A 13,453-nucleotide genomic window follows, 5' to 3' on the forward strand; every position below is an offset into this window, starting at 1 on the left:
GTGCTCTTCTTGGCTGCATCCTGCCTCCATCTCAGAGGAAGAATCAGAATATATGTCACAGTACTTGCTTCTTGCTGGAAAGGACCTTGGACAGGTGGGCAAGTAGGAAACCACAGCACACTCCAACGTATGGACTTTTGGGAGACCAGGACTAGTAGCACCTTATGGAATTCATTGACTTTCAAGTTTTAATTTCATTGAGAAGAAAAACAGGAAGCTAACTCAAACTGGAGACTCTTGGTGTAAAACAAAGGCAAGTTCCTTACAAAAAAAATTCTGCAGAAATAAGCTAGGAGCTCCTCTGGGCAGAGATGTCAATTTTCCTTTATTTGGAAAGAAAAAAGGCAAAACATGCACAAAAAGAAGCTCAGGCAGGAAAAGGTCTGTGCTCACCACATAATATACCATTTTTTCTAACGACGCAATCTTATAACTTACATGTTGGAAAATCAGCTATTCCTGGAGCAGTATCTGAATTTCCAGTATGGAAATTCATGAAATGCAGGACAGAAATTGTCAGAAACAGCTAAACAGGCCCTGAACAATTGTAACATTTTCCATGGGGAAGAGAAGTCTGCAAATCTTTACTGACATGAAGAGTATGTCAGAAGCACCAAGAGGAATAAAAGAAATGAATTACGTCCCTGATACTCTGATGCTCTTTACTTGGTCTGTACATAACCTAACATTTAAAACACCAGACATTTGAAGTTGGAAATTCATGTAATCTGCGATCTTTCTCCAACTCAAGCTGCTGATTTGATTTTTAAACACCTTTTCTTCCTATCTAAACACATCTGCATTTAGAGAAACATGGTAGTAGTAGTTTTTTAGTTTTTACACACAGATGGATGGTTACATTAGAGCAGTGGGGATTACAAGGCAATGGATTAAAAGCCCTCAAAAAATCCTGTGACTTTGCAGATCTGCTCTTGAATAGGAAGACACTTCTGCATAACCTGAGTTCTGTCCAGAGGTCAAATTGGAGAATATTCCAAATACAAGAAAACAAACCAAAATAGCTCCCTTCTTAGCTATTGCGTCTATTCTTCACAGGTGCTCACAGAGTGAAAAAGAGCCCAGAAGGATGCTAAAACAAGTAGTAGTACCTTTGGGAGGCTTTGATTTTAAAATGGATAAACCTTTACTGCAAAATGAAAAAGTACAGGACTTTAACAACCTGATCGCAGTAGATACCTAAGTCTCAGAATCTTCACTTTTTTTCTTTCAAAATATATTGGATTTTGTCAATTGAAAATATTTTGCCATTTGTCAAGGTAAAATATCATCACACCTGTTTAAATCTTCACAAATTCAGATAGCAATTATATCTGATCTGATTGTTAAGTTGATTATTACTGATAATCTTCTTCCTCAGAAGCACTCAGGAATCAAATGCCCTGAGTTACAATCTGTCTTCTCTCATAAAAACAAAAATGACGATGTTTAAAGAGATCTTAAGGGAGAAAAAGCACTGCATGTTCCACTGTTCTGGGAATATGTGACAGGCAGAGACTTATGATGCCTTAACCAGTGGCTAAAGCTGATTTACAACCAGTGGAGTTTCAATTTAATTCCAAATGATTCAGAAGTATTTGACACATGCACAGAGGAAAAAACCCTGAAACCTCAGTACAGAAGAACTTTCTGAGTGTTTCAGTGCTGTCTCTTCACTGTTCTGTCAGGCAAAGATCCAGAGTCCTTGACACAAAGACAGTTTGAATTTTGGCCCATAAAACATGTAGATAGTTCCTGTGCTGCTCAATGGTCTCAAGGTAGAAACATCTCAGCTTCAGAGACAGGGTTAAGAGCAGGCCATTAACTGGGAACTCCTAGCTTGGTTCTTTTTTGTTTGACTGTGCCCTTAGCTGTTTTGTTTCCTTCTGCTTCTCCAAGCTTAAAGAAGTTGGTCTTATGTGACAGGTGACTGTATTTAAACAGAGGATGTTTTCTTTCTTGTGTTTTCTTCACAAATAAGGCCTCAAATAGCCTATGACAAAAGAAGGTCGGGAAATACAGAGCCATAAAGCTTTCCGGAATTTCCCATTTTAAAAGGCCTATGTAATGTTTACACTTTCTTAGAAAACTGGAAGAATACTTACTGTCAATCCTTGTTCTCCTGGTTTTCCTGGTTCACCCTTTGAATAAAAAAAAAGAGTGAATAATTTCAGCAACATACCTTGAATCCAGTTTTCTATCCAGTAATAAAGTACCTTAAAATTTCTTTCTTAACCAGGTAAGGCAGCTAACTGCACAAGAAATGTATTACTTTTTTGCTTTTTAACCTGGTAGTCCAAATCATAGACATCTTCAAAAGTACTACTTCACAAGCATGTAATGGTATAGTTCTCAAAGCAAGAGTTAAGTATCAGTATTCTGACTCTGTCCCTTTGTTCCAAACATAATATTCCATTCCACTATGCTAAAGGACACAGGGAAAGGTTATTTTCACATATGTGCTGTATTCCACAGTCTATATATTCCAAGATTACTGGTCTGTGTCATCCCCTCAGCCAGCAGGTACAACTTACTGTTGTCAATTACCACATTTCATAAAACCATGAATATTGGTATTTTGAAGTCACGAAATAATTACTCAGCTGTTAAATACTAGACTGGCTTTCAAAATGGTAACCCATCATTTCTCCAATGTATTCTCTTTCTGTGGGCACAACTCTACATACAGTCAAAATTTATCTTCTCCCTTTTCTCCCCATATGAACACATCTGTCTGCAGAGACAGTAAAATCAGAATATATCTGTCTCATATCTGACATATCAGTCATGCAATATGGGCTAAAAATACCCATCCAAAAAAAACCAGATCTCCTATCATTTTAGTGCTCTGGTTTATACATCACTGCCTTGAAAAGCCAACTGAGTGCAGGGCAGTCCATGCATTGTTGTATCAGCACAGCTGCAGGGTCTTCTTTAGCAGTTCTGTCATAAAAGAAAGCCTGTCACAAAATTGATGAGAATTGCTCTGATGTTGTTCCTGGGAACTGAAAAGAATCAGAACTGCTTCTCTGGGTATGCGCACACTGCACTCAGAAGCAAACATGCAGCATCTGCAAACACACCAAGGACAGTAGAGAGAAAGAAGCCATGGAGGCACAGGTTTCTGGCTGGTCACTGCCCCAAAACACCATTTTATAGCTGTGACGATTGCAAACCTTCTTGCTTGAGAAGGGCAGGCTGGAAGAGAAGCCCTGCTTTATCCAAGCCTGCAAAAGAGGCAATGTCTGCCTAATGGTCATTGGTCACTCTAAGGACATCCTCCTATAGCAGTGTGATGCTGCAACACCTCAGCTCATAGCACAGTGCAGCTGCTGTTTTCAGCTCACAAGCTTAAGTTCCACACACATCTTTACCTGAACGACAAAGTTGCACTTCCCTCTCAGCTAAGCTTTCCCTTCATAGTTCTCCTGTTTGACTGTGTATCCCACAGCCATTGAGGAACAAGCCTTCTGAGGACCAGGAACATTAACCTGCGGTTAGCGAGGGGCAGCAGACTGGATGGTTTCTACCTGAGTGCTTGTTTGTATCTGATTCTAAAGCAGTGTAATGAACTGATTTTCCATAATGTTATAGGGCTTAAGATAGCCACAGCTTAAAAACTATAAAAAGAAACTCTCTCTTGCCATTTAAAGTCAAAATCACTACAGAACTATTATAAAATGGAACAACCTTATTGCATAAAATGCATGACTTACCTGTTACGAGAAATACTAATGATCCCTTTGCTAAAAAGGACGAAGCGACATGCAGCCATGCTGTAATCAGCAAGGCCAGCTGATTCTGCCAGCCCCATCTATATATGTGGATTACTAAAACACCATCACTGCAGTCAGAAATGGATTCTGATTTGCCCTTACTAGATCAAACCAGCACCAACTCTGTTGACCACAGTCCATTTAACCACAATAAAAGAACACAAGAGAGACCCAAAAGAGACCCAGAGCCTGACGTGCCACAGGACTAACAAGAAATGAAAAGGTTGCCTAAGTAAAGCATCATGAGAGCTACAGACTTTTAATGTCATTTCATAACCTTGAGCTAGAACTTAAGAGGGCAGGAGTGGTAAAAAATCCAAGCCCAAACAGCAACAGCAGCCCTAGAGTCCTAGAAGTCTCAACTGGTGAGCTTTGCTGAATTTTCACAGGAAATTTTAGCAGCATCTTACTATTATCATGCTTTATTACATTTAGACAGTTAATACCTGAATATGGTTAGAACAGGAGTGTAGATATTTTCTTTCTTGGTTTTAGTTAAAAAGGCCCTGCAGGAAAAATGTATGCCACCCTGGCCTCATATAACAAGCTTTCTTCAAGAAACCAGTTTCTGTTGCCAGTGCTGGTCCTCACCTTCCTGTGACTTCTTGGCCACAATCTTCACTTTTCATGGATGTGAATGTGTGTGTGCATCTGTACATGTGCCATTTCATTTTTCATGTTTCTCTCCTGTCTGTGATTCCATTTCCACACTGATAACACAGTGGCATTCATAGTGAAAAGCAAGGTACCTCTTTCAAAGGAATAAAAATTAAGGAGGCTACAAAATAAAAAAACCAAAAACAAGCACATAATTTTCTAAAGAGTTCTGTGCTTGGGCATCTGTTTAAAAAGTGTGGGATTCATCCTGTGCCTAAAACAAACAGTACACAATATACTGGATTCTGCTGCTTGTCCTCATGAAATACAGGGGCTGAGCCAAAGAAAATGGTACTGCTCTTCTTGTTTAAAGATTGCAGAATCTAACTTCAAACTTCATCATACCTTGGGCAGTTTTAGCAGTTTATTACTTTATTCCATGACTTTTGAGTTTAAACCACTAAGAAGTGAGAAATCAAGAACATCCATGCTACAAGGCCTCAAATTCAGTTTTATCTGGAAGTTAGAGTAGAAACATTTATTACTTGTGGAAAGGGGCAGACTGTCCTCACACAGCTATTAAACATCAGTGAGTGGCTGAGAAACCTTAGAAAGTGTAGGGAAACTGCCAGGGGTGGGAGGCAAGGGAGCTTGGTGTTACTTCTGGCCCTGCTAAAGACTTGTTCTGTGTGTGTGGGACTTCAGGTACACCTTGAAACCTACCTGTGGTTCAGCTTCTGCAAGTCTTACTTGCCAATCTTACCTCAGAAAATGTCTCTGACACTACACTGGCATATACTTGAGAGAAATGCGCACACCAAAGCAGCAGCAGAGAACTCACCATTAAGCCAGGCATCCCACGAGGACCATCTTTGCCAGTGTCTCCTGGGGGACCTCTGGGTCCTGGTGGCCCTGGAGGTCCAGGGGGTCCAGCTTGTCCTTGGTCCCCCTAAACCAATAAAAAACTCATCACAAATTTGCTTTAGAAGCATCAACCACATAAAAACACATCAATTCACCCATAAAGAGTGCAAGCCAGGCTGGAAGAAGCTGCCATGAACTGGACAGTGGCTTCTTCACTGCTTATGGCAGAAACAGCACTTTGCCTTGAAGACCAACAGTTTATATCTGTCTGGTGCAATCAGCCACAGAACAGATTCTGTTCAGATTCAGATTCTAAACTGCTTGTTCTACCACAGCATATATGCCAAAATTTGGGATGGTCTTGAAATATTTTACTCATCTAGTTCTCCAGAGCAAGTGACTGTTTTTGATAAGCGTCTGTTTGTCTCATGATTTGCATAATCATAAGAAAGCTGAGGCGTAAAAGAAAAGTTGCATCTGAGAATAAACAGACTTGCACAGCAATTTTCCAAGTCCATGAACGATACATGGATAGATTTAAAAACTGAGCATGGAAAATAACTGCTTCTTCATGAAGTTGTACATAATTTTCCATCTGTTTTGGCAGGTTGTTTTATAGTGATAATTAGCTAACTCTCTTAATTTTTACCTATTAATTTTTAAAAGTAAATTTTCAAGAGAGTTGTCAAAACATATTACCCTCCCTTCTAAAAAAGAAAAGACACCCAAAAATGGTGCTTTAGTTATTTCCAGCACAGCACTGCAAACCCCTGGAAAAAGCTGCTGGCATCTCAAACATCGATCACTTAGCAAAGCCACACATAGTCTTTTAACTGTTAACATCATTAACAGCTGCTTCATTTCAGAGCATTTTCAAGTGAATAACCTGCTATAAGAAGGCATCTGACAAAAAGGTACAGCAAAGAGTAAACTGAATGTAAAGAAGAACCAGACTCCAGTGAGATGGAGCACTACCTTAATGAGGCGGCGTTTAATGAGCTGCTGATCAGCAGAGAGAAACCCATGATTGATTTTAGGAAACACCATCTGATCAGGCAGGTGAGGTCAAAGGTTGAAGATCAGAGATGAGAGAATTGAAGAATAGACATCAGAAGGCCCGAGAAAGAAATAAAGACATATTCATTAGATTTGTAATAGCTAATATAATATGAACTGGTGCTTCTGCCTGAAAGAAACTGTGTATTTCCTTTTGGAAGATTACCTCTATTGTACAGGACACACTGCTATGATTTAAATAATATACAATGACTTAAATGTGTATCTGTTGTCTCCCCAGATTTTGCATGAAAATTCTGCATATTAGTTTTTTCATTACCCGGGCCCTAAAAATCATTATTTTTATATGTTGTTCTTTCAGCAAAGCTTCTAGCGACAAAGCACCAGTTCAACTTTCAGTCAGATTTTCTAACCAGCATAGTGTGCCATGAAGAATGGTGTTATTTTTATAAGGTCTGAAGTTCCAGCTTGACCAGACTGCTTCCTGCTTAATTTGCAATTCCACTTTGAAAAAATCTGGATGTACAGATTAAACCTCTGATATCTAACACAAACATCTGACTCTACATGTAACCAGTATAGAGTTCACTGACATTTTCCACACTCATGTATGCCTCAAGGAAGCAGAACAACTGAAAAAAACTAATCTGAAAATAAAATACTGACCAAGACCATGGGGGAATGTAGGCATTTCCAGGGGTACACAATTATAGATTCGATTTCATGCTCTACATCAGGAGTATTTAGATCAATGCAAAGGCAGTGAGGATTGGCTCAGGTCCACTATAAGAATTCACTGGTATTCCATGTAAAAAACAATTTTTCATGTGCACTTTTATGCTGATAGAGAGAGACCTGACTGAACAGGTACATGTCAGCCACAAACCTTGACGGTGAGGATCTGATTACTGTGCAGAGCAGCAACTGTGGGGAAGCCTGGCAGACCCTAGGGACACAACATAACATGGTACGAGAACAGCACGACACAAACATCACAGAGACAATTTACTAACAGACAAACAGAACAAACACTACGTTTGGTACACCTCACACTGCTGACAGTCAGGAAATGGCCTCTCTGTCATATGGGAAACAGAGTTAGGTCTGCACTGCACTGCAGATGCAAGTTGATAATTCACAATAAGAATATCAAGAGATTTTAGAAGGAACATTCCCATGAAGGTGTCTTTCCTTAAAATTGCAATAAATTGTTATGATCATTTGAAAATTGTTACGACAATCAGTCAGCAGATGATGAGTCATTTTCAATTGAAATGTACTACAGCACTTTAAGAGATCTGTGTAGAAAGCCTTCACTCTGGATTGCTGCAGAACTCAACAGCAATGACAGTATACTCTGAAGTGCTTTGCATAATTAATATCCTGCTCCTCACATTCTGTTTAACATATGACATTCAGCACATAAACTGGTAGCACATACACAACTATGAACACTGAACATAAATCTACTGCTAGATCTTGGGTAGTCCATAATGGCCATGGTCAAAGTTTTCAAGACATATATAGCAGTATTTTCACATCCACTTTTACCCCTCAATTGCTGTATGCCACATATGGTTTCTCATATTCTACTCTACCAAATTGTGCAGAACTTGTACTGTACTGGCATAGAAAGGGAAGAGCGTGGTGATTGTGGCATGCTGAAACAATACAAGGGGGTGAATTTTTGCTGCTTTGTAGGGTGTGAATTAAACCTTCCAATAAAGCCAAAACCTTATGCAGTTGAGCAGTGAATTCCTGAAGAGAAAGAAATCCCTAGGTCCTCTCCTTGCCTTTAGCATAGCACACTGTCAGAAGCAGAGGCTTATTCAATGGCAGAGAGGCATTAGGCTGAGGAACATTAAATAAAGCCAGAGAACTGTAAGCCCCCTATATGCCCACAGGCCATCTTAATGAGGCAGAGTTGGTAGCGCAGCCCTTCTGGGGGCTCCTCCTGGAGCAAACAGCTGCACTATGCCAGCTTAGCACCTCCTAAAGGGAAGGCTGTGCCCTGCTCTTGCTGCCAGGCAAGGGCCCTTCTGAGGAGTCCTGTGTGCAGGTTCTGCTGGTGCAGTCCATGGGCTCTCTGCAGCCCAGCTAGCCTGGTGGGAGCACCAACAGGCCAGGGCAGCCTGCCAGTGGCAGCAGATTCTTTTAATGTGGCAAATACTTGCTCTGTTCATCACACCAGAGAGCCTGCGGATCATGAAGACTGCACCAGTCTTCATAAAAAAGGCAGAGTCACTTTTTGATGCATAAATGTTCTTGATTAGCATCTTGGAGTTGCATTTAGCATCTTTATTCTTGCTATACATCTATGAGATGAGGATGAGACCCTGTAAGCTGATCCCATGAAGTGGCTAAATGCAGCTTTCTCACTTCATTGGGATGAACTGCAGTGTGGTTAACTGCATTACTCAGCGACCTGAAATCTCCTTCTCAGAAACAAAACTCAAAAACTCAAAACAAAACCAAAAAAGGCTAAAACTCACAACATATAAAGGGACTGACTTCTGAGACACTGATAAGACTGGAATGATACATCATTTAGGAAACAGATGTATCCAGTTTGCATTTATCTTATTATGGAATATAAATTAAAGAAGTTTTTAGATAGTAATGTGTCAGAATCTTTACATCTGTGACTCATTAGCCCTGCTATGCAGATGATCCATTTCTCCTCTAGATAAAACCACAATATCCATGTAATAGAAATGAACTTGAACAAGAAACCTACATAAGAAGTAAAACATGAATAGCAAGCAATAAATGACATTCATTGAAAAAATGGATAAACAGAAGAATTTTAAACATCTTCATTTTTACTCATCAGCCTTTAGAATTACAGCACAATAATTTTCAGTTACCTCTAAATTAGCATATTTGCAATTTGATGTTTTACACTCATATTAATTCTGATTTCTTTCATCTTCAACATAAAGGAGAACTGAGAATTAATTAAGGTGCTTATTCAGAAAATAGTGGTTTATCATGAAAGATTTTCTTCTTCCTTGAGAAAAAATGAAAGACTTTGGAAAGATCTGTCTAGCTGTACACAGAACCATTTACATTCAGCACTTCACAGTCCAGCCCCAGCATTCCCAAAGCTTCCCAACACCACACAGGCAAGTTGAAGATTAGCTATCAGTACTGCAGTTTTCTGCCTACATAAACAACACTTGAGAAAAGGGTCAATCCCATTCGTCCATCTGCAGCTTAGTTACTTCTTCCAGCTTGTTCCCAAGTAGGACAAACCTTTCCTTCCTTAAACCAAAGTGGTCATAATCTTAGACCTAACAGTCAGATACATGTAATGCCAGTTTGGACCTGGATCATCTCCCCATGAGTAACACATATCTTTCGAGCGAGCCAGAAACATGGGAACACTAAATGGAACCCAGCAAAGACACTACAATAGGTCCATAGTTTTTGCATGTGTGGGAGGCTTTAGAAGGCATTGCACCCTCTGGCATACATGAAGGATAATGTTGGCACACAATGAGTTCCAAAAAGGCATAAAAAGAGCTATCCTTCCCACAAAAATGAGTTCTCTTCCTTTCCTGTCACTCTGCTATAAATATAGCCACAAATGTCCCCTGGATCCGTTTTATTTTTTTCCCTATCGAAAGCTGTTCTGAATGATGGATGCAAAGTTACTCAAATTTCTCTTTATTTGGTTTGATTCTTGAACTGCACATACGAAGGATTCTTGTTCTACACCCTGGGAGGCCCTAACAGAATACAAAACACTACAGTCATCAACAGCAACCACTAGTCTACTAAATTCCTCTGCTGACAGCTACTCAAGCTCACCCTGAAATGCTAGCTGGCTACAATTTCTAAATTAGCACAGTTGCTGCACGCCTCACTGCCATTTTTGCCCAAATGCCAAGCAAAACACAATGCTTGATGGAGGCCAACAGCCATGGGGCAACTACCCACCTGGAAGCGTAGGTAAAGCCTACTTGCCCCATATAATGGCTACTGAGTAAGCTGAGGGATGCCAGAACATTGTATCACTCCCTGTCTGATTTTCTTACTTGGATGAAACAGTTCTCCTGTTACATTCATCAAAGCCTTCAAGGATGTAATTCCTACTAGCTGTCCTCGATGTTTCACAGAACTCTCAGCTTTGTCCATTGGTCCACATGAGGTCAACACTATAAGGTCACCATAACCTTGTCAGAGGCAAGTATGATAACGTTAAGCAACAGTGTTATTGGTTTTACACTGTGCTGCATACACTCCAGTTTGACTACTGCATTTGCTCAGCATAGTACAGTAATTTCATGAATACAAGCCGCACCAATTTGACTAAGATTTTGCTCCTAAGCCAGAAATGCGGCTAATAATCAGAAGCAGCTAATATGTGAATAATTTTCTGACATTTACAACCTCAGAAGTGCCTGCCAGACTGCCGAGACGAGCAGCTGCAAAGTCGGCATTTTGCGATTGTTACAAATCGCTACTCTGTTGCACCGCGGGTGGAGCCTGGCTGCCTGCAGGTAGCACGGGGGGCGGGGAGAGAGGAGGGAGAGGTCTTTCCTTCCCTCCTCTGCCACAGCCTGGGGAAGAGACGGGGGGGACCCGGGCCGTCCCTGCCGCGGCCCGGGGAGGCGGTGGGGGGCTCCGTCCCCGCCCGCCGCCGCCGCGGGAGCGGGGGGGGCTCCGTCCCTGCCTGCCACCACAGGGCAGCGCCGGGCCGTGGTGACCGAGCCCAGTGGCAGCGGTAGCTGGCCCCCAGTGGCCCCGCCGAGCGGCAGCGCCGGGCTGGGCTACCCGGCCCCGTCAGCAGCCCCTAGCGGGCCGAGCCTGCACAGCCCGAGCCGAGCCAGTAAACCCCACCCTGCCGCCGTTCTGTTACTATTTGGCAACTTTGCACACAGGTTGTTGCACACAGGTCCTCGCTGCGAACGACAGAGCGACTTATACTCGGGTGCGGCTTATTTATGGACAAAAAACAAAATATTTGCCAATACCCAGAGATGCGGCTTATACTCAGTGCGGCTTGTATTCGTGAATTTACTGTAAATGTCACAGTCCTCTCTAGGTTTTTCCTTCTGACCTGCCAATAAACCCAAGCTGCACAAGCTTGCACGTTCTTGTGAAGACATAGTAAATGAGACAGGAATTACCACCTGCTGTTCTCTTGCACTTCCTAAGGTTACAGCCAGCTGCTGCTATTTCACATCAAATCACACAGGCTTCAGGGCAGAGTGATCCTGACACTCTTTACGGCTGCTCTGCCTCTCTCCAACACCACCTCCAGTTCTAATTAATCCCTCAGACTGAGTGCGAGTCCTGTGGCTAATTATTGTACCTGCCCTGGGCAATAGAGTGTTTGGTATCACCCTGTACAATGCCACAGACTCTCAGCAGGAGCTCTCCTGTATAATCCCTTTTATCATAATTGCTGCTTTCTTCAGCAGCAAATCTGCTTAAAAAAAACCAGTACACCACAGCAAGACAAGAATCCAGAAATTTCTTTTCATTTAGGTAAACATTCAGCAAAGAGTTCTGATTTGAATACATTATATAATGGTTCAGAATGGTTTTGTAAAGAAAAGTGTTTAAGATCTAGCATAAACAGATCACTGTAAAAGCATTATTTCCCAAAATTACCTCTGTGAAATCTGCCTGACACTTCATTCAAATGAAATAAAACTGGAAAAAGCCAACACTTCTCTACTTTTGTCCTATTATTAGATGAATTTTCAGTGAGGCGAATGTCTTTTCTACACAACTCAATTATGTGTTCTGATGAGTGATCACACATTTGACCTCCATAAAATATCCTTCCTGAAGGCCAACCTGCTACTCCCACTGAAAGTAGAGGTAGGCATCCAGTTAACTTAAGCAAGATGGGCTGGTCCACAACCAAGTTGGTTCTCAAAATAAAAATCTTCTCTCCCAGCTTATGTTTATCTTCAAATTTTTTACCTGCTGCAGTTGTGTGTAAGTGGTTCAAGCTTCTTCTCTGATTTTTATTAGGACTGGATTAATATTTTTAAGAGTTGTTTTCAATCAAATTTGTCTAATGCAAATGTTCAGTGCTGCAGCACTTCTGCGTGACAGCTGTAGTTTGAGATTCAACAACTACATGATGTATTTTCAGTCACAGGACAGGGCTGTAGAAAAAGGAACAGGATGTACAGAGACTTCCTTCCTCACCATTCCTCTGGCATTACTAAAAAGGGGCAAGATGCAAACCAACTGGTGGGGAGAGAAGACACACTGCCTAGCTCGTGAGACAGGAATGACAACATCCTCCTCCCGGGAGCAGGTATGTGCCACTTTCTCTGGAGTGTCACAGCTGTTCTGCATTCCCCAAGGGAACCTCAGGAGCTGAACATCAAAGGCATAGCTTGGCCCTTGAGGATCATTCCCAGCCAACAGGCACTCTTGAGAACTCTGACTCTCCAGTCTGAGTGTCCCAAAGCTTTAGACAAAGTTGGCAGCTAACATCATCCGAGTTCTTTCCTAACCTCTCCTAGTTATAGAGTGCCAAGTTACCTTGCTCCAATTTGTTACTCTCGTTTCGTCTTTATGGAAAACAGGGGAGCCACAACAGCCCAACGCCAGTGCAGGTAGTAGAGTAGGTGAATACCCCTGTTGCCTTATGGCAAATAAGAAAACAAAGTCTTAGAAGTTAACTTAACTGCTCACAGACAATTTGCCATTAAACCGGATGTTCAGAAGTTTTCTCGATGATTCTGCTTCAGTAAAAGTTATGATAATAGAAGGAATCACTAACGCTTTTTTTAATACTGTTTTTGTGACACACAAAGAGTACAGCAATGTCAACCAGACCTCACTCCAAAAGACTGAGTTTTGCTTTTGGGGAAGGTGAGAAATCAGATTATTTTCTGAACTACTATTTATTTTGTGAAGCAAAATTGTTCTTTTCTTAAAAAAACCCCTGAACAACAGCAACAAACAAACCAAAAACTAAATCCCCTATAAATTACAAAACAGGATGGCTTTAAAGGGGGGTGAAAAGGTAATGGTCATTGTTTAATCATAATTCAGCAAGCAGTATTTTTTAATTTATGGTTGAGGTATGATTTTAAGAACATGAATACAGGTTTTCCATTCATTGTCACTAGGAGAAGCAAAAGGCTCAAAATTCTCATATTGCCTAGAAATATATTAACTAATAATAATACACATATATATTAAAAAGGGCTTTTTAAAATTTTCAT

The 13,453-nt window shown here is 41.1% G+C and overlaps 1 protein-coding gene across 5 annotated transcripts in view; it reads right to left on the reverse strand.

The window, feature by feature from the left end:
* Positions 1–13,453, reverse strand: part of COL25A1 (collagen type XXV alpha 1 chain) — a 333,111-nt gene that overhangs the window by 84,706 nt on the left and 234,952 nt on the right. For all 5 annotated transcript variants that reach the window (XM_042779283.1, XM_042779281.1, XM_042779282.1 and 2 more), the window contains 3 exons: positions 6,210–6,281; positions 5,212–5,319; positions 2,103–2,138 (listed from right to left, as the gene is read on the reverse strand). In XM_042779283.1, coding sequence (XP_042635217.1) covers positions 2,103–2,138; positions 5,212–5,319; positions 6,210–6,281 — 216 coding nt within the window. The remainder of the gene's footprint in view (positions 1–2,102; positions 2,139–5,211; positions 5,320–6,209; positions 6,282–13,453) is intronic.

Source organism: Catharus ustulatus, chromosome 5 (assembly GCF_009819885.2).
Source record: "Catharus ustulatus isolate bCatUst1 chromosome 5, bCatUst1.pri.v2, whole genome shotgun sequence".
NCBI classification, from domain to species: Eukaryota; Metazoa; Chordata; class Aves; order Passeriformes; family Turdidae; genus Catharus; species Catharus ustulatus.